This window comes from Pyrgilauda ruficollis, unplaced genomic scaffold, assembly GCF_017590135.1.
Source record: "Pyrgilauda ruficollis isolate IOZ18807 unplaced genomic scaffold, ASM1759013v1 scaffold17, whole genome shotgun sequence".
NCBI classification, from domain to species: domain Eukaryota; kingdom Metazoa; phylum Chordata; class Aves; order Passeriformes; family Passeridae; genus Pyrgilauda; species Pyrgilauda ruficollis.
The window spans coordinates 10,922,620-10,948,042 of NW_024515875.1; the positions used below are offsets into that span (position 1 = coordinate 10,922,620).

Genomic DNA, 25,423 nt, shown 5'->3' on the forward strand with positions numbered 1-25,423 from the left:
GGAGCGCGGGCCCCCGCTTGCCCGCTCTCCTCGTCCCCGTCCCCCCCCCTCCCCCATGCCCGCTCGCCCCTCGGCGCGGGCGAGACGTTAACGGCGCCGGGTGTGGGCGCGACTGCCCAGGGTGGTTGTTGCCGGTTCCCCTCATGCCCCTACCGGTGGTTTCTGCCCGCAGGAACATCCCGAAGCGGTAAAGATGGTGAAAGTCGGAGTCAATGGGTGAGTGCCGCGGCCGACGGGACCAGCAGGGATTTGGGGAGGGGTTGGGGGGGGGCCGGCAAGGTCGCCTGAAGGGCGCGGGGAGAAGATTTGGGGGGAGGGAGAGGTTGAATCCCGCCGGTCCCGCTCCGCCGGCGCCCCCCGGGGCAGAGAGCGGTGCTGCTGACTCATTTCTCCTCGGATTCGGGGTGACTCACTCCGGAAGGGGTTGCCGTTGCTCGGCTGCCCCAGTTTCCCTCTCCATTCCCGGGGATCCCTGTAGCCCCCCACCAAAAGGTCTCTCGGTGGATCGTGTGTCGATGGCGGCCCCGGGGATGTGACCTTCTCGTGCCGGGCCGAGGAGTAACCGGATCCCCGGGGCTCTCAGTAAATTTAGCGATTGACCTTTCTGGGGCGGGGGTCGCTCTTAATCTTTAACCGGGGTGCCTTGGCCTTTGGACGAGCTGCAGGGCTCCCTCCCGCCCTACTGGGCAGGGAGCAGCGGATGATCCCGAGGGAACGCTGCCAAGGACTGCCTCCCATGCCCAGCTGGGCTGGTTCTCTGTTGCACCTCCTCACCCATGTCTTTTTCTCTCCAGATTTGGCCGTATCGGCCGCCTGGTTACCCGGGCTGCCGTCCTCTCTGGCAAAGTCCAAGTGGTGGCCATCAACGATCCCTTCATTGATCTGAACTACATGGTGAGTTGCTTTGCAGTGCCCCCTCTGGGCCTTTCTGAGTAGGGCTCCTCTGGATCTGTTCTGGTAACTTCCCAGGGTTTTGGAGGATGATGGCAGCCTGGGTGCCTGACCTTCCACTCCCCCTCTCTTTATTAGGTTTACATGTTCAAATATGACTCTACTCATGGCCACTTCCGGGGCACTGTCAAGGCTGAGAATGGGAAACTTGTCATCAATGGGAATGCTATCACCATCTTCCAGGAGTAAGTATCTCTTTCCCAATTGCCCCTGTGGAGGTTGAAAGCAGGTGTCTCATGGAGCAGCTTGTAAAATTTCATCCCTCCTTAGGCGTGACCCCAGCAACATCAAGTGGGCAGATGCTGGTGCTGAATATGTTGTGGAGTCTACTGGTGTCTTCACCACCATGGAGAAGGCTGGGGTGAGTATGCCACAGAGGCACAGGAGAGAAGGGATTGTGCTGCTTCCTGCCTGTGGGGCATGCCACCATGTACAGAGCTGCTCAGGATGGGGCTGTGAAGCAGAAGAGATCTGAAGAAGCAAGCTTGGAAGGATCCTGAGTTATGTAATCTCTTATCTCTCTCTCTCCAGGCTCACCTGAAGGGTGGTGCCAAGCGTGTGATCATCTCTGCCCCCTCTGCTGATGCTCCCATGTTCGTGATGGGCGTCAACCATGAGAAGTATGACAACTCTCTGAAAATTGTCAGGTAAGGAGAGAGGAGCTTGCTTTCTGGCCTGGAGCTCTCACCAGCTGCCAGGGGTCTCACTTCACCTCAGTGGAAGTGTTGCCTCTGGCTGATGTGCCTTTATCTCTCTACCCCAGCAATGCTTCCTGCACTACTAACTGCCTGGCGCCCTTGGCCAAGGTCATCCATGACAACTTCGGCATTGTGGAGGGTCTCATGGTAGGTCTGCAGCTTGGTGCTGAGGAGGGTGACCTACCACAGATCCCCTCGTGTGAGAGGGAAAGCATCTGTACTCCCTGTGTCACCTGGGATGCTCTTTCTGGAGAGTATTGGCTGTGTTCTTACTGCTGTGCTCTTTCTTCAGACCACTGTCCATGCCATCACAGCCACACAGAAGACAGTGGATGGGCCCTCTGGAAAGCTCTGGAGGGATGGCAGAGGTGCTGCTCAGAACATTATCCCAGCATCTACTGGAGCTGCTAAGGCTGTGGGAAAAGTCATTCCTGAGCTCAATGGGTGAGTGTTGCCCCTTCTCAGATGTCAGGAGGAGGCAAAACAGTCCTAGGCTGGCAGAGGAGTGCCAGATGCTGTCCCTTACTGACTCATATCTCTCACAGGAAACTTACTGGAATGGCTTTCCGTGTGCCAACCCCTAATGTGTCTGTTGTGGACCTGACCTGCCGTCTGGAAAAGCCAGTAAGTGTTGTGGATGAGGTCCTAACAGCTTCCAGATGTGCCCCTGCTTCCTCTAAGCTCTGTATTGCACCTGGAATTGCCCTCTCTGCATCCATCTTGTCCTGAAGATATGATCTTTGTGAAAAGAGCACCTACTGGGATGTTCCCATGGTGTCTCCTCCCTCCCCTGTCCCCAGTGGACATTTTGTGTCAGTTGGGATCTGATCATCTTGGATCTGTCTCTCCTCAGGCCAAGTACGATGACATCAAGAGGGTAGTGAAGGCTGCTGCTGATGGGCCCCTGAAGGGCATCCTGGCATACACAGAGGACCAGGTGAGGAACGCCTGCTCTCAGCCTGCGGTTATTGGCTCTTGCCTCATTCTTCTAAAAGGCTGTTGTCAGCAGCTTCGCCAGGATCCTGGTTTGGGCGCTTGGAGTAGAGATGGTGGCAGCCATATGCATTACAATTCCTTGTGTTTCAGGTTGTCTCCTGTGACTTCAATGGTGATAGCCATTCCTCCACCTTTGATGCGGGTGCTGGCATTGCACTGAACGACCATTTTGTCAAGCTGGTTTCCTGGTAGGTGCAGCCCTGGGGGACTGGCACAGACAAGTTACAGACTTGGGTGTCCTGTTGGTTACCACTGGTGATCCAGGTGGATACAAAGAGCTCCAATCTCACGGTGGAGTGAGATTGCTTCTTACCTGAAATTACTATAGCTACCTCCTTGCCCCCAGAGGGTAGACGAGAGTTCAGTTGTGTGGGATGGGGCAGAAAAGCAGGAAGAATGGAAGAAAGGGTGCAAGAAATGGGTCAGCCCTGACACGCTTGTTTTCTGTCCCCAGGTATGATAATGAATATGGATACAGCAACCGCGTTGTGGACTTGATGGTCCACATGGCATCCAAGGAGTAAGCTGAGCACACAGCCCCCCCCCTGCTGCCTAGGGAAGCAGGACTCTCCTTGTTGGAGCCCCTGCCCTTGTTCACCACCGCTTAGCTCTGCATCCTGCAGTGAGAGGCCAGTTCTGTTCCCTTGTCTCCCCCACTCCTCCAACTTCTCCCCGAGCCTGGGGGAGGTGGAGAGGCTGATAGAAACTGATCTGTTTGTGTACCACCTTACATCAATAAAAGTGATCACCATCTGAAAAGCCTTGTCTGTCTGTCAGGGGGCGATGGGAGGAGGGGGCATGTATGTATTGAGCAGCTGCAGGCGCCTGCATGGCACAGTCTGTGCCAGCTGCAGTGAGAAGCTGGGGAGTGCAGCCTGCTGAGCTGCTTGTTCCACGTGGGAGAGCCTGGAGTCCAGCCCGTGAGCCAAAACAAGGTGTGGTGCAGGGCCGTGCTCCACAGCCGGACTGTGTGGTACGATGGCAAGCGGCTCTGTGGCTCCAGCCACCAAGCTCTGGATTTGCTTGTCCAATGAGTGCATGCAGAATAAAAAGTGTTGAGCAGATGACTCATGCATTTGGTTTGGTAAAGGAGCACAAGAAATCAATTCTCCTTCGCCTGCCTCAGTGGGGGACAAGGAAGATATTCCCTGGTGTTACAAGGTGGGCATTTCACTTGCTTTTACTTTTTAAAATGAATTGGCTTAGCCCCAGAGGAAATGGCTGCCAAGGGACGTGTTGGAGGCCATCGTCGGCATGGTGGTGGCCAGTCTTAATTCTGGCTTAATTCTGTGCGTAAGGAGGGTCAGTTGCAGTTAAGCTGCTGAGCAGCAAATCTCTGCAAGGTGAGTGTCAGCCCTCTGCCTCCCTGCATTAGTTCTGGAAGCATGAATGCCGCTGGGCAGCGAGGGAGCCTTCCATGACCTGTGAGCACCAGGACAGATAAGCAACGCACTGCACAAAATCACGTGGACCTCCATTTTTAGCAGCTTAATTTAGCATCTCAGGGCTGATGTGTTCTCTCCCTGGCAGGCATGGTTGGAGCTGTTGTCCGGACCCCAACTGCTTTAGACCCTGATCTGGATGCTGCAAGGACGTAAGCTGGAGGATTTAAACTCTCAGGATCAAGGTATGCGGGACATGGTTTCCCAGAGCCGCTTATCTCCAGCAGCTGGGCTGTGTAAGAATTAAATGTTTGCTGGACTAGAGGGCGATGACTCAAAGTTATTTTGCAAAGAGAAGAGGTTAACTAACCTGCCTCTGGATAGGAACTGGGATTCTGAGCAGCTTGTTAGCCCTGGGACAGCAGAAATGCTTGGATTGCATCACAAATGGCCCCGTCATTGGAACTTCAGGTAACTCTGGTGTCAAATGGGAGCAGCCTGGTGCTGGAGCTCACTGGAGGCAGCTCTCCCATGGAGCTGGGTTTCTGCTGGGGGGGCTGTGCAGCCTGGAGACCTGTCAAGATTACAAATGAGTCTTGGGTTGGTCCCATCCTGTCCTTGATTGCTGTGCTCGGGTGCTTTGAATGGCTGTGCAGTGTGCTGCTGCCTGCACACTGTGTGTGTGCCAGCCAGCACCTTGCTTGATAATCTGGAAGGGCAGAGAGGCTACTGAAACATCTAAAGGAGGGGAGGATAGAGGTCCTGTTTTCCCATGTAAAACATATTTTGAACTAGGTTAAAAGCTGGAACATTTATGTGAGTCAAATCTCCTAAAAAGCCTTATGTTTCCTAAATGAGGTAAGACTACCTGAAAATTCTAGAGCAAAGAATTCTTGTTATTTAACAAGCTTGAACCTTATCCAACCTGAGATCAAATTGCTCTGGGAATGAGCAAAGTCATACAGCCTCGGGGTGGAGGAAGAGTACGTGCTCTCAGACCAACAGCTGGGAATCTCTTGAATAAAGGTTCACTCTGTTTTCAAATACTATTTCAACTGATTTACCATCCCATCTCTCCTAGAAAAATTATATGGTATTGAGGCGAGGAAAGCCAGGAATCACAGCATTTAAAACATGGTTGGTCTTGTATGGAAACAGGGAGAGTGAGTGTGGCAAACTAGTCATGCAGCTTTTGGACTGCCTGGAGGCCTTGGTTTCCTCTCTCTAATATAACCTCCCTAAAATGCACAACTCTTCCAAATCCTTATTTTGCATCCAGACACTGTGCCTACAGATGGCACCACAGCAAGGCCCCTCTGGACAGATGGAAAAACTAGCTCAGTGACCAGCCTGTCTGAGAACTGCAACCCTGACCTAAAAAACCCCCTGTAATTTTTTCTTTTCCCATCAGTTTGCAAAATTGACATATATGACTGTGGATGGCATTGAAATAAAGATGAGAGATCTGTGGCAGCTCCTTCTGTCTCTGGAGAGGAGCTTTCCCCCAAGCAGGGGAGCTCTAGGTTTGCTGACAGTGTTTTCATGGAAAGCAGATAGAAATGCTTGGTCAGGCAAGGCAGGTGCTCAGGCAGACATAAAGAGGCTCTCATCAGCAAGGCAGTGAGAAGGGATTGTGCCACTTTGCTGGGACAAACCAACTCCAAGAGCAGCAGCCACAAGCCAGAGTCCATCCTGGTTTGTGAGCACCTTGCAAGGGGAAGGTACAGAAAGACACTGATCCTGGCTAAGGGGCTGACTCTGCCTTCGTAGGCTGGCCAGGCACCAGGGCTCACTGTGCAGAGCTATGTAGGAGAGGGATGCACCTGGGAAAGCTCTCTGGCTGACCCAAGACACAGCTTCTCTGATGGGCAGCCAACTGTTTCTAGGGGTGGTAAGCTCTACATTTTATTCTCCTTTTTTTAAGACAGCTAAGAGTAACTAGCAGTGGTGTTACAGAAAATTTAGTTTTATGATAACTTTGAACATTTAGAGAAACTTTTATACTTCCTTGGCATTTGCACAGACTACTACACATGCATTGCTTCCCCAAGAAAGGTCCTCAGACCACCTTCATGTTGAGATGTCAGCATGAAACCTCAGCATCAAGGAAGATGCCAAGTAGTGAAAACCAGCTTGAGCAGAGGTGGAAAATAATTAAGTTCACTTGAAAAATCACTCCAAAACATAACATGTTGTAACTGTGTAAGCACAGTGAAAAAAGGTCTTGGACATTTAAAACATCCTGTGTCCACTTTTAAAGTAAATCAGTATTTAAGCAAAGCAATTGGCAAGACCAGGGCAAGGAAGAGGAGATACAGGTCTCTGAAAGACTTATGACACAGTTACAAAAGACAAACATCTTAAAGGATGATGTTTCAACCTCCTTCATAACTGATGCCATTCACAAAATGCAGGTTCATGACTAAGGGTATGCAAATACCCCTGCAGGCTCCAGCAGTGCTCACATTTCATCAAAACCAAGCTGCCTACCTTTGGGCAATCACAATGTGTACATGCTGCAAAAACAAGTAATTTGTTACTTAGTCTTCTGAGCTGAATGTAATCTCTTACTCTAGGACAGCTGACTTACCTCCATAAATTACCTTACTACAGAAGTATCATCTTCTTGAGGGAGTTAATTAAGTGCTCCCTGGAAGGAACAGTAGTTCTGGGTTATACTTCACAACGTAAGATTTGAAAAGGCAGCTGTCAAAAAGCAGAAGCCGTAGTCAAATGAAAACAAAAGAAAAACCCATAAATACTAGTAAATGAGACTTAGTAACTGTAAAGGAGAAAAAAAGGATATTCTGTGACAAATAGAAAAGGAAGGCTGAAAACCTCTTTCAAATGCATCTTGAAGATAAGAAAGCTGCCAAAAAGCTGTAAGATGGTGTGGGAGTGATTAGGGAAGCTTAAGTCCAGAATAAAAGTAAAGTTGATATTTTTGCTGTCAGAGGAGCTTTGAGGTGTTGCCAGACAGGAGATTTCCCTCAGCAGCAATGAGATGGAGTCTCCACTGAAAACTGAAGCATCAAGACTCCAGAACATGTCTGTGACATGAAGGGCAGCAAACCACATGTGAGACTCAAGTGGTCTCCAGCATGAAATGGATGAACTGTGCTGCAAGTAACTCACCACTCACCTCAGCCCCCCCATGATGAAAAGCAATGGAATTTAGGAAAAAACAGGCTGGCAAAACCTTTCAAAGAACTGCCTGAGGACAGGGAAGACCAGCCTCTCCAGGCTGAAAACTTGTGGCAAGGCTGGTTGCAACTGAGAGATGTGAGTGGCCAGCATCTGGGGGCATCTGCCCCACCAATCAACACTTTCAGAAAAATGTGGAGCACAGCGTGCAAGGTGTGTTGATTATGCAAAATGATCCAAAGCATTCAGCCCTGAATGAGCCTGTGGAAAGGTGCAGAAGGATCTTGTGACTGAGTGACTGGGTTATTAAAATGCTGGATGAAATTCAAGGTTGCCAAGTGAGAAATACTACGTGCAGGCCTCAAAGCCCTCTTTTGACATTGCCCAAACCTCCAACAAACAAGTGAGCAACTTTTGTTGACCTTGGTCTGAGTCCTGTGACAGAAGGGGAAAATTAAAAAAAAAAAAAAAAAAAAGGTGGTGTGTAATCTCGGCAATCTCCAGTTTTTTGCTGCCAGGTTGGATACTGGTTTAGATGCTGGACACCAAGTACCAAATCTCACATGGCCTCCAGTTCCCCATCTCCTCAGAATCCTTGTATGCCTTTATCAGCCTGACTAAACTGCCATCTAGACCAACATCATGAAGTGACTTCAGGCACTGTGTGAAAATGCTCACTTGCCTTTCTTTTTAGGAGCAAAGTAACTAAACTTTTCACTTTCAAAACATTTTTTCCAGGCTGGAATCATGGTTAGGAGTCTTTGGTCCATCTCTTCCAATTTCTGATGCAAAGCAGGACAAAGGACACCAATGTCACATGTGGATAAAAGATGTTTAAAGACATCCTCAGTGTCTGGCTGAGAACTTGCACGTGACTGCACGTGAGCCCTGCTCCCTAGGTCTTCCCAACCCTTCTGTTCTCCCAGGCAAGGTCAGTCACTATTTCTTGCTCTTGGATATATCTATGCATGGCTATGGCAACAGATACCCTATTCAGAAATATTCTGCAATGCTTCTTGGCACTTTTGACAAAGATATTTAGCTCTTTTCAGAGTCTGTATCACTTCTACATATCAAAAATGGTATCAGTTTTGTCTGTCAATTCCTTGTCCTTCTATAAATATTACTTAAACTGCAGATTTTTTCCATTCCTTCGTGATTTCTCTCCTCCTCCCCCCTCCACTGGTTTCTCACTGGCTTTCATCCATGCCCTGTCAGACTAAGCACTGACGTCATTTGCTTGCCCATCCACCCAGGCTTTTCTTTAAATGACTTCCCTGATGCTTTTAAAAACTGACCTCGGCAAACCATGGATTTCAGCAGCCAGTGCTTTTTTCTCAGGGTGGAGGTTACCGCGCTGTGCAAACACCGTTGGCAGGAACGCAGCGGCAGCGCCGTGCTTTGCTTTCAGCACTGCTCACTCCAACTCCCCAGGCAGCCTCAGGCTCTGTGTGGGGGCTTGCCATCCCTACAGCACCCCATGCACCCACAGGTTAGTGTGCTCCAGCTCATCTGTGCCTGGAGCTGCAGCAGTGCTCAGCTGGAGATCCTGTCAAGGATCCTCCTTATTGCTAACTGCCTGGAAAGTGCTTCATCATTCCCTTCTGAGCACATTCTGCATTTTCCATATACAGAGCAGACTTAGCATGGTTGGTACTTCTCTTTTTTTGCCTTGTTTTGATTATTTTCCTGATTTCAGCCAATAAAAAGAAAATATTACTGTTAGGATTGATTTTTCTTTAAATATAACTAGAACAGCATGTTAGTTCCTTAAACATTCAAGTGTTGTTATTTTTCTCTGAGGTGATATGAGCAGCTGAAGACCTTTTTTTCAGACAGCTGAATTATTCTCTTGTCCCTCTATTCCTTTTCTCCTAACCACAGTTGCTGTAGTTGTTACAAGGATTATTTTTTTTTGTTAATGTAAGTCAAGCTTTATTATTATTTCTATTAGTTATTCTTATTTCTAAGTACTTTTGTCACATGGTCACATACTCAAGGAAGTTCACTCACTGAAAGTTATCTTATGTTACTAAAGCACAGCTTTTTGAAAAATACTGCTCTTTCCACGATCTGCAAGTTCACTTATTTCACTCTAAGGAGAAGTTACAGGACAACACACAGCTCTCAGCTGTGACATTTTGTCCTGGCTGATGTTTCAATTTGTTTCTCTGTTGATCCCTCGTCCTTAGGCAACCATCAATCTTTACCCAATCTTCATCTGTCATAAGGACATCTAAAATCACTGCCTTACTTGGGCATTCCATCACTTGTAAATTGATGAGAAATTCCCCCTGGCACAGCATATTCTTTGGTATCCCAAGCCAAAGTCTCCTATTGACAACACAATTTTTCTTTAAGCAAAGCAGGGAGATACTTAAAAAATAAATCAACATGTTTTTTGGGGAGATTCAGGAGCATTTATAGAAGACCCTTCAATGCCTTGATGAAATTGTATGTCAGAGCATGTTTGGCTATCAGCTCTAGAGTGAATATGACTTTTAACGTTGCTTGTAAACCAAATTCACAATGGCTCTTGCCTATTCCCTTATCCAGCAGGTCAGACTGATCTAGCAGTTCTACCATATGGCTGTGACCCTTAAAAATATCAGTTAACTACATTTCTTCCTACCCTGATGATTTCTATTTCCTCTTGCACTTTGCCCAGATGCAGTCTGCTCTCGAAGCTGGAAATGCTGCCTCTTCCCATCTGTTGCAACATTTGTCCAGCTTGATCGTGATGGCTTTACCATCACTCCTAGCATTAATCATCATGTGCAGCAGCTTGCCAGATGTTTTCAGGAGTGTGTCCCTGCATCATCCAGGTATATTTCCAATGAGACAGAGTCTCCACCATGTTTTGCATTAATTCTGACCTCTCCTCTTGAAAGGAAGCTTCTTCCCTGTAGCCACAGTACTTGACCTACTTGGTCATCACCTGTGAGTTCTGGGGCACCCTGTGTCACCGGTACCTGAGACACAGCAACCATAAATGTATAAAGAGTATGGCCAAAGGTAAAAGGCTTAGGAAAGTCAAGCTTCCGGATCAAACTGAGAAACAAGAACACCTTTCTATGCAGCTTTGTCCTCTCCTAACTCTTGATAAGAAGCATGATAAATGAAATAATAAAACAGGTTAGCTGGAATCCAAAGGTGTTCTGGTGAAGGCTGTCAGCATCCCATTTGGGTCCATGCAAGGAATCCTGATATGGGGAAAGGTAACTCACACCACGAGTCATGCGGGATGTGTGACAAAGTCCCTCCAGCAGAAGGGAGCTGGGTGGAAAACACAGGACCTTGACTGACTCGACAGACAAGTCAGACTCTTTCAGTGATAGGATCTAAAAGAGATGGGATCCAGCAATCAGTGAAGGGAGGGTAATGCAAGGAAGAAGATGTAGGCTACTTAGTGGTTAGGTTTCCTGAACCCACTGAAGCAAGTGAAGCACCATCCCACACTCGTGTGGTCAGGTGCAAGGAAAGTAATGCTCCCCACCCTCTCTGTGGGAACATCTGCTAGTATTCATCAAGAAATTTAGTGGGCCTGGTCAGAATCCCAGAAAGGGTAAGGGTGGAAGGGACTACCACTGGAGTAATCTGGTCTCAACCCCTCACCTCAAGCAGAGTCATCCCAAAGATATGGCACAGGATTGCCTCCAGATGGTTCTGGAATATCTGCAGTGAGGGAGACGCCACAACCTCTCTGGGCAATCTGCTCCAGTGCTCAGACACCTGCACAGTAAAGAAGTTCTTCCTTTGTTCAGGTGGAACTTCCTGTGTTCCAGTTTTTGCCCGTTGTCTCATGTCTTCTTGGCACCACCAAGAACAGGAGCCTGGTTCCTTCCTCTGACACCCACCCTGCAGATGCTCATAGACATTGATGAGGTCCCCTCTCAGACATCTCTTATCAAGCCTTTCCTTATCAAGCTGAACAGGCCCAGCTCCCTCAGCCTTTCCTCATGAGGCACTTCCTCACCTAATAATCTTCATTCCCCTTTGCTAGACCTGCTCCAGGAGCTCCATATCTCTCTTGGATGGAAGAGCCCAGAACCGGACACAGCACTCCAGATTCCTCTCACCAGGGCTGAGTGGAGCCTCACCTCCCTTGCTCTGCTGGTAATGCTCCGCCTAATGCATCCCAGGACACCGCTGGCTTCTTGGACACCAGGAAGAACTGCTGGCTCATTGGGAGCTTCTTGTCCACCAGCACCCCCAGGTCCTTCTCTGAAGAGCTGCTCACCAGCAGGTCAGCCCCCAACCTGTGCTGGTACACAGGGTTATTTTTCCACACATGTAGGACCCTGCATTTGCCTTTGCTGAATTTCAGAAGGTTCCTCTCTGCCCATCTCTCCAACCTGTCCCTCTGCAGGGCTGCACAACACTGGAGTACTGGCCACTCCTCCCAGCTTGGTGTCATCAATGAACATGATGAGGAAGCATCTACCCTTCATCCAAGTCATTGATGAGTAAGTTAAACAAGGATGGGCCTGGTACTGAACCTTGTGGGACACCACCAACGACAGGCCTTCAGCCAGACCCTGTGCCACTGACTGACCCTCTGGGATCTGCTGTTCAGCCAGTTCCCAATCCGCCTCACTGTCCACTCATTCAGTCCACACTTCCTAAGTTTGTCTATGAGGATCTTGTGAGAGAGAGTATTGAAAGCCTTGCTGAAGTCAAGGTAGACAATATCCCCTGCTCTGCCCTCATCCATCCAGGCAGGTGTCTCATGGTAGAAGGCAATCATGTTGGGCAACCATAATTTGTCTTTAGTGAAGTCAAGCCCACTCTCCTGATCACCTTCCCATATTCCACATGCTTAGAGAAAACCTCCAGAATGAAGTGCTCCATCAGTTTGGATTGAGGTGAGGCTAACTGGTTTCCTGGGTTCTCCTTCTTGGCCTCTTTGAAGAGTGGGGTGACATTTGCTTTCTTCCAGACCTCAGGCCCCTCTCCTGTCAGACCCTTCAAAGATGACTGCTATAGTGTTCACCAGCTCCTCAGCACTGTGGATGCATCCCCACAAGGGCCATGGATTTGTGGATATCCCATTTCCCTAGGGGATCTCTAACCCTGTCCAAGGGAGAATCTTCCTTCCAACATTCCTGAGGGGAAAGAAGCTGATGAACCAGTCTGCCTAAATATTCAGTGGGAAGACCTTACTGCCAGCCCAGAGATACAATCCTAAAAGGATGGTCTTGGACAAATGTTCAAGAGGTCAGCACTCAGCAGCCACAGTCCTGAGCTGAATGCTGGCAGAGGGACTGCCCAGATGCATCCTGCCATGGAACCCCACTCAGTCTGTGCTCAGACTGTTCTTGGGTATAAAACGCTCACATTAATGCACCGACACTGAGCTAGACAGGACTAGATATTGCTTCCTGAGCAGGCACTGCCGAGAGGTGTCCTGGAACAGAGGTGACTCTAGGGACTCAAGAAGCAACACAGCACTGTGCAGTTCTTGGACATCACAGTTCCACATGGTGGAGAAAAGCAGGCTCGATACTCCCCAAAGAAGGAAAAGGAGCACACAGAGAAGAACTCAGCAGATGGAGAGACCACATCTCATTTCAGCATCAAAAATGTGGGGTCACCACAGCTAGACAGGTAGGTGGCCCAGATAACACCGGGGGCCTTGGGCTGTCCTTCCCATACCAAGGAATTGCTGAGGCAAAGGATCCATGCCGCATATCCTGCCAGAGAGATCTTGGAGGCCGTCAGACTGGTGGGGGAACAGAGCCCCTTGCTGGTGATACAATTCACCAGGAAACAGCATCTTGCACACGTTGGGGGCAGCAATTTTGGTTTCACTGCAAACAGAGTCCTGGCAGGCAGTGTGGGACCAGGGTCACCGCGTGTCCTGGGACACAGGTGTCTGTCACCTGCTGCTCCTCTGGGCAATGACTGCTCGAGGCAGAGATGTCAGTCCTCCTGTGCTTCATGCCTGAAATCTCTCAGGGTATCTACTCTGCAGTCTTGCGGGTTCCTTAAGCAGTACCAAGGCAAAGGTATGCATGTCCTGGATTATGCACGGGGGAAGCCAGAAGTTGTCAGCCACTCACAGAACTCTCCTCAGGAGAAAGAGAAGAAAACACTGCAAAGATGCCTACAGGAAAGGGGATTTGCACGAAACTGAAGATCCTCCAGACAGGATAGGAAGTAATCCCTGATCTACTGTGTGTGTGAGGCATCATCACTTGAAAGTAGAAAACTGAAATAGTAAAATATTTTCTCTGGCTTCAGCTCTTTTAGGTAGAAAAATAGAGGGAAGAGGGAAAGAAACGGAAACAATTGAACAAGGTGGCATAGAGGTGAGGGCCACGGCAGGCACTGAGGCACGCACCTCCCATCTACCCACACACCCACAGGCAGCCAGGGCTTCTGCTGCTTCCCAGCAGCTGCTGGGAACTGTGAAACACTTTCCCAACTTCCTGCAAGAAGTGAAGACAGCAGTCAGGAGCCGCAGCAGACCACAGCCTGAGGAACTGCCATTCCCCAGCACCAAGAGTGCTCCACCTGCTCCCATATTTCCTGTTTCCTGCTCAATTCTTCTGCCATTTGCAGGGACTCGCCTCCCTGCCTGCTCCAACCAGCTCAGTCCCTGCTGAAATGCCAACACATGCCTTAACACATGGGGCAGGCATGGGCAGAGCACCTCACCCTGCCCGAACACGGACACTGTGCTGCGGTGCATGGATGCCACAGCGCTCCCAGCTCAAGCACCCAGCAGCATCAGCCAGCCAGGCCACAGCTACAGAGAGACTCTTGCATCCCTCAGCCCCCATTTTATCTGCCATACCTAATCTCAGTGATAAGCCACAAACTCTACTGCCATGTTCTTTCTCTTCCCTTCAGAACCTTTAGTGGGAAGCATTTTTTCTCCAGAGCTTCACCTGCCTTGGCTGTGCAGGCTGTGTCCACTTCTCAGTGACCACACTGCCCTTCAGATCACACTGCCTCTCTGGAGGCTGCTCACTCCCTCCTGACACCCTGCAGGCCCCAGCCTCCCATCACCAGAGGAGCAGGTGCTGCAGCCAGCCAGGAAAATGCCACAGGTGATGGTGGGACAGGGGATCCCACACTGTGGTTACACTGAGGTGGGATATGGGACTGAGGGCAGGCAGGAAGGTGCTCTGGGATGCCCTGGTGTGGCAGAAGAGGCCAGGAAACAGGAAGAGGTTCACAAGCCAGGATCAGTTCCATTTTCAATCCTTCAGCCTCTGCATTGGTGACACTCCAGGTTGAAAACAAGGCAGCCCATGCAGCACCAGTGCCTATTGAGGGCCAGTGGCTCTCAGAACAGGGATCTCACCGCTGTCCCACCTGGGACTGCCATGGGGAGACCCACTGATGCGGGTTTGGGGTCTGATGGACACAGCCTCGCCTCAAGGCACGCGTCGCCCGCGGCAGCACAGGGAGAGCCCACACCCAGCCGAGCTGTAGAAAAGGAAATTGTCCCATTTAATGACCTCGCCCCCGTAACACAGACGTGAGCGCATCGCCGACGGGCGGCAAAGCAAAGTGCACAGTGAGCGGGACTCAGCCCCCGCCCTGGAGAAGGCGTGGGAGGGCTCGGGGTGCCCGGCACGGCGTGGGCACCAGCCAGGCGCCCGGCCAGCAGCAAGGACAGGGAGAGCCCCGGGCTCGGTCCAGTTGGCACCAGTGTCAGGTCCAGTTTGCAGGGAGGTACGGCTCTCGTTCGGCTCCGTGCAGCGCAGGGAGGGCAGGGGCAGGTCAAATGTACCAGGACGGAGGCCAGAGGAGGTGGGTCTGGGGGCGCCTGGGAACAGGTCCTGCAGAACGCCACCATGGCAGGTTTGGAGCCTCCCTGCCCGAACCACGGTTTAACCAAAGCAGGGAAAGGGAATAGAGAAGGGGCTGAAGGCAGAGCAGCCCGGGCAAGGGCCCTCAGGTCTATCTAGCTATTCCCATTTGCAAGGTATCCGGTGAGGGGGTGTGTGGGATCTGCCAAGCACCCCAAAACGGGAGTGAGCCTGGGCGACAGACGTTTACCAGCAGTTCCACGTCCCTGACAGTCTCTCCCAGGTGTGACTCAGGCAACCCCGTGCCAGGAAGGGGGTCCGAGGGAGCCGGGCCTCCCCTCATTATCTGATGGAAGCATCGCTGGGGGGATCACGGTCAGATTCCTCGCTCTCCTCATTCGGTGCTGACTCGCTGTTGGAGGTCGGGGTGAAGGCAGGAGACTTTCTGCAGAGAACAGTAAAGGGCAGCAGTCATAGCATCGCCCAGGGGGAGGGAAAGGACCCAGTTTGGTGTGGACAGGAGTCACCAGAGCAAGAAGGACAGAAGCTGAAGTGCCCCTTTGGGCGTGTGTGTGTCTGCAGGAATCCCTGGGTGTTTGGGAGGGTGTTCCAGAGGACACCATTCCAGAGCATGAAGCAGAGCTGGGGGAGATGCTGGAGGGGCCTGCCCGAGCAGGACCATGACAAGGTATGTAAGGCTAGAGGTCTGTGGAAATCCACCACAGGGGTCCCCAGCCTGGAGCCACCCTGGCTCCAAAGCTTTGGGGACTTACACGATGTCCCTGCACAATGGCAGCTCCTCTCTCCGTCAGGGGGGGTCTGCCTTCATGTGTCAAAAATGACTCCTGTGTGTCTCCTACCTTCTGCAGAGGCAGCACCATGACCTGTGTGGAGGCCAGCCAGGAGTCCAACAGCCTCTGGGAACTGCCCTCTCTCCACAGCACATGAGGGCAGGGCAGGAGTTCTACCATGTCCTTCAGCTCACTCTCAGCACCACCCTGGCTTCAGGCCCAGAGCACGGGTGTCCCAGCTCTCCTGCTGAAGCTCACCTGTCCCCAGACTGGGTGATGAGCCGCCGGCAAGTCTCCATCTGCACATCCAAGCCTCGCTTCATGCTGCACATTTCCATGTACTCGTGGAGGTGCCGGTTCATGTCATTTTTGGCTGTGGCCAGTTCCAGCTGCTCAAGGGAAATGGTGCAGAGATTATCTCGGGGCACATGGTGCAGGGCAGCAGGCATGGCCAGACCAAGGGCTGTCACCCACGTTACCAGTGACCTGCTCCAGCATCCCTCCCCCAGGGACCCACTCCTCTATTTCACACCCTTCTGTGCCATGGTTCCCCCATTTCCTCCTCCTCCCACCTCTATTTGGTCGATGGTTTCCTGGTACTCCTTCTCACGGCTCTTGAACAGCGACTCCGTGTCCTTAATCACCTTTTCCAGGCTGTCATCCTGCTGCTGAGGAGAGCAGACAGCAGGTTTAGAGGCAGGGAAGCATCCAACATGAGGAACCAAAGGCAAGAGAGAGACAAATCAGAGAAAGAACTGGCAGCACAGGGAAAAGAGGAAGAAATATATACAGTGTAGTACAAATAAGACAGGAGTCAGTCCTGTCAACATGGACTTGAGAGACTCAGGACTTGCCACACCAGGCAGTGACCACATCAGCCCGAACAAGCCCAACACTGCACTGAATATCTGGAGAGCACAGACTATTCCTGAGCATCCCCAGGGGACTGCCAAGGGCCAAAGATTTGGGATGACAAGGGCTTTGGCCAGACACCAAGGCCCCTCTTCGGGCAGTTTTGCTGCACAGTGGGTAGGTGGGCTGGAGAACATGAGCAAGGATCACCAGAGACCAATCCAGCCAGATTCTGTTCTGGATGGGCTGTGGCTCTTCCCACATGTGGGCACCCCGCCCTCAGCACACCCCTCAGGCTACACGTCCCTGGCCAGTCTCTAACAAGGAGATCTCAACAGGGATGCTGTAATGTATTCATGCAGAAAAGGCAGGAGAGCATCTTGTACAGGCCTGTAGAGGGAAAGGGGCTGAAAGCTGGTCTTTGAGAGAGCATCTTCCCAGGCTGAGGCAGGATGAAGCATCCAACCCAACAAGACCTCAGGGCCCTGACACCACCGTTACCTCCCCCTGCACCTCTGCGGCTGCAATGGCGTATCCAGAGAAGTCCTCCCAGAGGAGCAGCGTTTCTTCTGTCTCCTCCCATGTGAGGCTGTCACAGTCATCCTCAAAGTCATACTCCCTCCTGGGCACAAGGGAACAGCACGTCAACATCCAGCAGGAGAGCACAGCAGGCAGGGGGCTGTATTGGTGCCAAAGCCTTGCACCCGCTCACGGGCAGGGCTGCAGCTCTTGGGGGTCTGGCCAGGTGAACTCAAGTGTGCCCGAACCCAACAGCTGATGGGAAAGGGGCTGGTTTTATGGTCAGGAGCTCCAGCAAATCCAGATTCCCAAAAGGCAGGAAGCAGGATGAGAGAAGGGGAGCTGAACCAGCTCCCACTCTGGGCATAGGTGGGCTCAGGTCTCCCAGGGGGTCAGTCCCACCGTGCCACAGAGCACAGGGTGACCATTCTCCACAGCAGCACCTCTCATCTCGCCCTCACCCAGGAAGGGAAGCCACAGACCACCCTTGCCCTCCCCATCCCAGGACCAGCAGGGAGCCTGCTGCTGGAGCCTGGCTGGACACCATGGGCAGAAGTGCACAGCAGCTGCACTCACAGCTGGTTCAGCATCCTCTGCATTTCCTCATTGATACTCATGGCCGTGGTCTCGTCCTCCTCCTCCTCGTCAGGTTTTCGGGAGGCATCGCTCTCCGACAGCGAGGTGTCCTCGTCGCTGACCTGCTTGCGCTCCCGCTTCCGCCCCACCGAGGCTGGGACCTTAACGGGAGACAAGTGCAGAGACTACAGAAACGAGGCCGGGTCCGAGGTCAGGAGCAGGTAGTGGGGAGGAGATGGAGGGGAAAGGAATGGTGGAGGGACAGAAAGGCAGGGAAAGAGAGAAAGACAGAAAGAAAGGAAGGAAGAAAAGAAAGAGAGAGAGAGAGAGAGATGGGCTCGTTATGATCAGGTTAAAGATGGGTGCAATGGATAAAACATGGTTTTAGCATTTTTCTAAAATTAAAACTAAGCAACTAAAGATGGAATCTATGAATTTGATGAGAAAAAAACAATGTGGTTTTACTGCAGAAAAACTCAAATCACCCACCACCCCAGTCCAGAAACAGGGAAACACAGTGACAGAAACAGGAAAAAAGAGACAGTCTGAAAAAGGTGAAATATGTCAATATTTATAGGCCGACCTTTTTTAAAGAAAGTTTAGAATTTTTTAAATTTCTCAACTGAATGGAACTAACCAGTTGCTTCTGTAGGGACAAAGAGCGAGACAGAAAGGCAGCAACATCCAGAAAGAGAAAAGAGACAGAGACAGAGAAGAGAGACAGAGAGAAGATGACGGAGAGGGGAAGGGAAAGGAGAGAGATGGAGTTAGAGACAGACACTCAAGCACCTTGTCTCCCTCCTGCAGCTGTTCCCCTAGCACTGTGGGGTCCCCGGGCCCAACACAACAGATCAGCAAGAGGCTGAGGGAACTCTTGATGTCCAAAGCAACATCTGGAGCTTTCCACCTCCACTCTGTGCCCTTTTGCCTGGTCCTCCCGAGAGAGACAGAAAGCAAGGGACCAGAAGGAGCAAGGGCGAGGGTGACCAAGCGTCTCCCGTGGCAGGGGGCTGGTGTTGTCTCTTCTATCTCCTCCTTTGGGATCTCTCCTCCCCAGAGCTGGTGGCTGAGTCGGGAGCAGCAGCGGGCGCTTCTCACCTGAAACATCTTGATCATGTCCTCGCAGTTCCGCTGCTGTGCCACATCACACAGCTTCGCAGTGATGTCGATGCGACGGCAGATGTCCATGTCCACCTTCATGGCCTTCTCCTGGATCTTGGTGTCCAGCTCCGTGATGTTCTGAACCCACGGCACCACACGAAGGGGACGAGGGAGGAATATTAGGCAAGAGAGATGGCAATTGGTGTCCCCACGTTCCCCCTCATGCAGGACTGCTCCCTCATCCCTGCTTTGCTCACTGTGCCCCAGACCAACCCTGCCAGTGCTGGATGGGCCCCACCAAGGAACTGCTTTTCAACACAGCCACACCACGTGGGTAGGACACTGCTGTGGGGCTGGAGAGGGATTAGGGACTCACATTGCTCATCAGTCCCTTGAAGACAACAAGCTCTGCCTTGAGCTGCTCCACCTTCATGGCCAGCTCTTCCTGGCAAGCTTCAGCCTCCTGGGCTTCCTGCGCCAGGGCGAGAGAGATGTGCAAATCAGCACCAGTGTGGGGCAGCCGGGGTGCAGGGGAAGGGGGAACAGCAAGGCTCACCTCCTGCAGCTCAGTCACCCGGTCCTGAAGCTGGACACGCACCGTGTACTCCTCTTCCCATCTAGGGAGACAAACGCCGGTCAGATCCCATCGGCCTCGCCTCGCTGGCTGCCAAAGGGAGAGGACGGAGCGGCAGCTGCTCACCCCAAAGCTATCCGAGAGGGGGGGACGGCAGCACCGGGGCGGGAAGGAGAACGTGCCCAGGAATGCATGGCCTCTTGTTTTCAGGCCATGGCAGCTGCCGAGCCCATCGGCCCCCCTGGCCACAAACGCTGCCCCAGCACGGCCATGGGGGGAGCTGGGGACACCGGCCGCAGGCTCTGCACGGCAGCTGGGCCGCGCGGCCTGCCCATGGCCGTCACAGCCCACCGGCCTCTCCCTCCGCCCCTGAGGGCTCCGACCCTCAACAACAGCTCTGCGGATGGATTGCAGAGTTGCCCCCATCTGCACGGTTTTTGCGACCACGTCTGTGTGTCTGCGGCGCCGCAGTTCGGGCTGTCCAGAAGCACAAACCCCGATCCTGACAGCAGACCCCCTCACGGTGTGAGTGACCACGACGTGCACCGAGGGCTGCTCTTCTGCCTGGCCCAGTGCAGAGGGCTGCCCTGGGCAGGCCACGCTGCCTGGCCAGGGGCACAAGATCCTCGGCTCTACTGCTGCGTGACAGGTTGCAAAGAACACTGTGTCATCCCACAAGGAAGCAGGATGGATTGTGCCACTCTATGCCGGGCTGTCCGGTGTGTATTGGGCTCTGCAGCTTTGCAAAAAGCGGAGCTGCAAGGCGCCCAGCCTTGCTGCGCAAAGACACATCCCCTAGCAATTATTATATTATATTTCACTGCATGAGGTCAACCTCTTGGGTCTCGCTGCAGTGCTGGCTCAGCCCACGGTCTGCTGGGAGGCCATCAAGCCGTGCTGCTCTTGGCCAAATGACGATCCCATAGGGCAGGGGGGGTGCCTCGTGCTGCGGTGCGGCGTGGGGCAGGGCTGCTGCATTCTTACCCAGCTCCTGGCTCTTCTGGAAGAGCCAGGTTTTTCTGAAAAAGTGAGATCACTCTGGGATAGCAACCAGAGCTGAGCTCTTCCTGGTGATGTGAGGTCTGGTTTCTATTTAATGCCTGCAAGCACCAACACAGACACTCTGACTCTGCACAAGGATGTGAAAAAAATCTCTCCTCCACTTACCCACACCAAGTTTGAACAATAAATCCTAAGGTCTAGGAGGCCAGAAAGCATATGAAAAGCCCTCACATTTGTTATCTCGAGGTATCTGGACAATCTGACGACGTGGGAGAGCACTGGCTTGTGAATTTCTAAGCTCTTAAAGCTAGCAATGCTGCTCCTTACTCAAACAAGGATAAAAGTGTGCACTCCTTGTGCTGGTGTTGGATCCGTACCACAGCTTCAGAAGGGGAATCAAAGAGTGTTCCCATCCCTTTGGGGGAAGAGACATGAAGGGAAAAGAAAGGAGAAAGTTAAAAGGTAGAATTGCCCTTATATGGGAACTGCTCAAACAAAGCCTCCCTCCCTAGGGACAAAAAATGCCTTCCACCAGAATAAAAAAATTTCAGCATCTTTCTTGGTGTGGCACTGCCTCTTTTTTGGTCCCCGCCTCCCTCTGCGTCCCTATATAGCCCAGACTCACTGGGGACATAAAGCATAGCTGCAAATCCTGAGTTCATTTCACACCAATGCTGTGGAAGACGAGTGCAGGTCACATACACACCGGCTTAAAAGGCAGGAGAAAACAGCAATTCACCCTACCAGGGACAAATCCACGCACCCATGCACTGCAAACCTCTCTCCTGCCCATCTCCAGCCTGGCTCCTTCTCCCCTGCTCCCTCCTGCAATGCACCACTCCTAATAATAGGAGTGGTGCAGCACTGCGCCCGCAGCCGCCGCCGCCAGGTCGCTGCCAGCTGGAAGCAAGGCTGCCCCGCACAACCCCACGGCCACCGGTGTGCCAGGGGGAGAGGGGAGGTCCTCCCTGCACTGCTGCAAAGCAACAGCCTGCCCAGAGGCAGACAGCGAGGGCAGGAGGGTCCCAGCTGCATGCAGACCTGACCATCTCCTTCCCAGCTAGGGGACAGCTCTCCCAAAGCCAGAGGTGTGGAAAGATGCAGTGCTGTCCCTGCCAGGTGTGTCCCTTCAACAAGTTCACTTAGAAAAATCAACAATTCCCCCATTTTTAAAAATCCTGCTCACTGCCACAGGCACTGGGGTGCTTTACCCCATCCTGCAGGGTCAGTGCACACCGGGGCTTTGGGCTGCTCGGGGCCTTATCCTCAGGAAAGCTCCACTTATCCCCCCTCCTGCCACATCTGAACTATGCTGGAGCTCACGTCAATGGGGATGGCCCTGCAGCCTGGCACAGCTCCTCAGAGGGCAATTACAACAACAAAAACCTTCCTGAAGCACTTTAATAAACAAGGGGCCTTATAAGAATGGAGAGACTTTGTACCAGACCTTTTGCCTGCAGTGACAAGAGGTGATGTTTTAAACTGAAAGAAGGTAAGTTTAGACTGGACATAAGGAACAATTTTTTATGATGGTGGTGAGATACTGGAGCAGGTTGCCCAGAGAAGTTGTGGATGGCCTATCACTGGAAATGTTCAAGGTCAGCAACCTGATCTAGTGAAACCTCACAGCAGGGAGACACGAGTGGGTAAACCCCTAAAGGTCTTCTCCAACCCAAACCATTCTGACTCTAACACACCCTGCTGTAGCACCGCTCACTCCACACCTCCAGTGTGTCCTTGCAACATCCATAACTACTTGTGGATACAAGGAGTAGGTGTAGCAGACAGCACAAACCTGATGAGACTCTCAGATCCCCAGCACTTAGCAGGTCTGTGTGATACTCACAGGCACCCTTTGCCCCTATCCAGGCCACCCAATTTCAATCTGCTCCTCCCAAGTGCAGCTCCTGTGAGCCTCCTTCATGCTGCTGCAAGTATTCTCACACCTCCCCACAGCCCCCACAGCCCTCCTGGATCCCTGACTTGAATTTCAGGCCCTGTGCATCCAGAGAGAAGCTCCTGCTGCACTGCTCCAAGTGCTGTGGGGCGCACAGAAGCAATGCTGACCTGATAAAAGCTCAAAAGCTCCAGCACCCAAGCCATGGGTAAGAGAACTGGGAAGTCCTGTGTTAATATGGCCTCTTCCATCTGTCTCCAGGCAGGTGGCAAATGCATGACACCAGCTGCACTGTCCCCATGGCAGATCACAACCCACTGTGGCAGGGAACTCTCAGCTCCCAAGGGATGTTGGTGTCAGCCCCCAGCATGGAGGAGGGCGTGGAAATGGAATCCTTCTGTCCCATTCCCCTGTTTGGGACCTGGCTGTACCCGTCAGAAAGTTCCCAGTTCTGGATAGGGTCTGGGGGTGGGTCTGCTTTCCCCCAGCTCCTGGTAACACACTCCAAAAATAGATCCCACCAATAACATTGGCTGATAGCAGCTTGTGGTGCCCCCCCATCTCACCCACAGCAGTCCCTCTGTCACCCTCTCCGCAGCCTTCCCTGAAGCTCACTTGCCAGAGCAGGACAACCCTGAAAAGCTCTCCATTCCCCCCAAGTTTCAGCAGCACCAACAAACCCAACTTGGTCCTCTCTGGCTGACCCACTTTGAGGCTCAAGCTTTCCTGGCCAAAAAACTGGCTCCAGCTTCCCACTCTCTGATCTGAAAATGCAATGCAGGGAGTGCTGCTCTCCTCTGGAGAAGGAGCCTGACCACTGGCTTAATAACAAAAGGCCTTAGGTACATGCAGAGTAGGTGGCAAAGAAGAGATGCCAAGTCTTCCTTTCCACGTGCCTTGCTCAGTGCCTCCAGAGCATCTGACAGTCAAGTTTGCTCAGCCTAAGCCTTATAAAGCCAAAAGCATAAGGTGTCATCTTGGACCCCAGCCTCGGTCCTGGCACTGGAGCCCATGGCTGTGCAGAACCGGTCAGTGGCATGGCTCCTGTGGGGAGTTGGCTGTGGAATCACAAACTTTCTAACTGCTTCCAAAGCGTCATAGCGTGACTTCTGAAAAAACCCCAAAGCAGTGGCTCGTGTGGTGTCAGTCGCCGGTGACGCTCTCGCCCGGCCCTGTGCTCTGACCCCACAATGCCAGCCCAGCCTGATCTCATCCTACGTGCGGATCCGGGAGAGGCCTCGGAAAGTGGCCTGACACAAAGCAAGAGGCGAGAGCAGCGGCCACCCTGCACGGGAAAGAAGAACCTGCCAAGAGATTAGCTTTGCATTCTGCTTCACCCTTCTCCTAGGCACATGCCAAGCCACAGCTATTTTGGGTCGGGAGGAAAGCCCCCGAGGAGTGGGGTGTCCTGCCTCGGCTCTCTGCTGCTAAGGGCCAGCTGGAGAGCACTGGCCAGGGAAAGGGCCTAGGAGAGGCCAGCCACGCTGCTGAGGGGCTTCTCGACGCCTTCCGAAACATCCAGAGAACTCCTTCCTTCCCAGCAGCCTTCTCCAATCCAAACCTGCTCACTGCTGCTTGTCCACCTTCCTCACCTACTTTCACGCTGCTCCTCCTTCCTGAGCATTCCCAGACCCCCTTGGCTTTAAAACACAGCTCCTGGAGTTATTCCTTCCCTGCCTGGAAAAGCATTTCTAGTCACTCACGCCAGGTTGGTAAGATGGAAAAAGGCTCAACAAACATCCCGAGAGGATTCGCACACCGGCTGGCAAGGGAGGAGACCCAGGCACAAACAAATGCTTTCAGGGGTGCACATTTTTCCTCATGCTGCCTGCAGCCCGAGAAGTCTGGCGAGGACCGTCGCCTTCCCTCCCTGCTTCCCCCTCACATCGCGCACCGGGCAGAGCCCTGCAGCCTCCCCGGCGATCGTTCCGGTGTCCCGGGGAATGCCGCTGGTGCCCGTCGCTCCCGCCGCCCCTTCTCACCTGCGCTTGTACTCGTCGCGCTCCCTCTTCACCTTGGCCAGCACGTTGTAGAGCGCTCGGATCTCGGGGGTGATGGTGTCGATCTGCACACCCACCCCGTCGGGATGGACCCAGGAGACGCCCGGTCCCTGCACCAGGGTGGTCTCGGGCCCCGGGCCGAGCCGCCGCGCTTGCGAGAAGGACCAGATGGTGCCGGGCATGAAGCGGGAGCCGGCCGAGTAGGCGGAGGGCTGCCCGGGACCGCCGGGGCGGGAGCCGGGGGACCCCAGCGCCCGGGCCGAGCCCAGCCCCAGCCCCGGCCCCAGCCCCAGCCCCAGGGTGCGGATGGGACCCACGAAGCCGGTCTGCACCGCCTGGTCCCGGCGCGGGGGTCCGCGGCCGCGGCCGCCCGCCCCCTCCTCCAGCGCCTGCTGCAGCTGCTTCTCCAGCTGCCGGTTGCGCCGCTCGAGCTCGTGGACCTTGGCCAGGAAGCAGCGGAACCGCAGGTTCAGCGTCTTGAGGACGCTGATGTTGGAGCCCAGGTCGTTGCGGAGGGCCATGGCGGCGGGCGGCGCGGGGAAGGGGCCGGCGGGCGGCTCCCCGGACAGGGGCTCGGCGGCGGGCGGCGGCGGCAGCTCGGGGCCCGCCAGCCCCTGCTGCTCCTGCGGCAGGAGGAAGAGGTTGGGGCCGAAGAGCGGGTTCATGGCGGCGGCGGGACGGGGCGGGGAGCGCCGGGCGGGGGGATGCGCCCGGCCGGCCCCGGCGGCGGGGGCGCGGCTTCCGCTGCGGCGGGGATGCGGCGGCGGCGGCGGCGGAGCCGAGAGCCGCCCCCGCTCCCGCCCGCTCCCCGCCACCGGCCCCGGGCGGAGCGAGCAGAAGAGGGGACGCGGCAGAACCTCCCTTTCCTCTGCCGGCCCCCGCCGAGGGGCGGCTCGGCCTCCCCCGAGGGTTTTGGGGCGCCCCGAGGCGAAGGGACGCGGCCCGGTCCAGCAGGATTCCCCGGAGGGAAGTCCCTCTCCGGCACCGCTAGCTGAAGCCCCGCCTGTTACCGATTTCCGTAACTAGCCCAGCTGCAACACAGTGTGCTTCTGCCTCCTTTTTAATATTTTATTCTTTTTTTTCCATAGAATTTAGTGCTTTCCCAGAGCTGCCCCCCTTAAAGAAGGCATAAGTTCGCCTCTGCACCCCAAACCCTCTCGTTGTCCTCTCTGGAGCC

At 53.3% G+C, this 25,423-nt stretch overlaps 2 protein-coding genes across 9 annotated transcripts in view; one reads left to right on the forward strand and one right to left on the reverse strand.

The window, feature by feature from the left end:
• The window catches only part of GAPDH (glyceraldehyde-3-phosphate dehydrogenase), a 4,230-nt gene extending 826 nt beyond the window's left edge, over positions 1-3,404 (forward strand). Inside the window, exons 2-12 of the mRNA XM_041463832.1 lie at positions 173-216; positions 795-894; positions 1,030-1,136; positions 1,222-1,312; positions 1,483-1,598; positions 1,715-1,796; positions 1,942-2,093; positions 2,195-2,273; positions 2,503-2,586; positions 2,736-2,833; positions 3,100-3,404. Coding sequence (XP_041319766.1) covers positions 173-216; positions 795-894; positions 1,030-1,136; positions 1,222-1,312; positions 1,483-1,598; positions 1,715-1,796; positions 1,942-2,093; positions 2,195-2,273; positions 2,503-2,586; positions 2,736-2,833; positions 3,100-3,169 — 1,023 coding nt within the window. The 3' untranslated portion in view covers positions 3,170-3,404. The remainder of the gene's footprint in view (positions 1-172; positions 217-794; positions 895-1,029; positions 1,137-1,221; positions 1,313-1,482; positions 1,599-1,714; positions 1,797-1,941; positions 2,094-2,194; positions 2,274-2,502; positions 2,587-2,735; positions 2,834-3,099) is intronic.
• An 11,205-nt stretch (positions 3,405-14,609) lies between these two features.
• IFFO1 (intermediate filament family orphan 1) lies at positions 14,610-25,121 on the reverse strand. Of its 8 annotated transcripts, XM_041463927.1 has the most exons (10): positions 24,229-25,121; positions 19,330-19,390; positions 19,150-19,245; positions 18,771-18,911; positions 18,310-18,318; positions 17,673-17,857; positions 17,079-17,199; positions 16,298-16,390; positions 15,984-16,114; positions 14,610-15,379 (listed from the first exon to the last, which is right to left on the reverse strand). In XM_041463927.1, the coding sequence occupies exons 1-10, from the start codon at positions 24,909-24,911 to the stop codon at positions 15,277-15,279; spliced, it is 1,623 nt and encodes a 540-aa protein (XP_041319861.1). In that variant the 5' UTR covers positions 24,912-25,121; the 3' UTR covers positions 14,610-15,276. The 8 variants fall into 8 exon arrangements, with proteins under 8 accessions (XP_041319861.1, XP_041319860.1, XP_041319859.1 ...); XM_041463926.1 differs by lacking the exon at positions 18,310-18,318 and having other exon boundaries at positions 17,673-17,833; XM_041463925.1 differs by lacking the exon at positions 18,310-18,318 and having other exon boundaries at positions 16,298-16,393; positions 17,673-17,833.
• Positions 25,122-25,423: the final 302 nt, after the last annotated feature.

Bases quoted from the DNA above. Each gene is read 5' to 3' on its own strand.
- IFFO1 (XM_041463919.1), bottom strand. From the start codon at position 24,911: ATGAACCCGCTCTTCGGCCCCAACCTCTTCCTCCTGCCGCAGGAGCAG. The intron at 17,858-18,770 runs GTGAGAAGCGCC...TCGTTTCTGTAG, and splicing joins ACATGATCAAGATGTTTCAG to TCTCTGCACTTGTCTCCCGT. The intron at 16,115-16,297 runs GTGGGAGGAGGA...TCCCTTGAGCAG, and splicing joins AAACCATCGACCAAATAGAG to CTGGAACTGGCCACAGCCAA.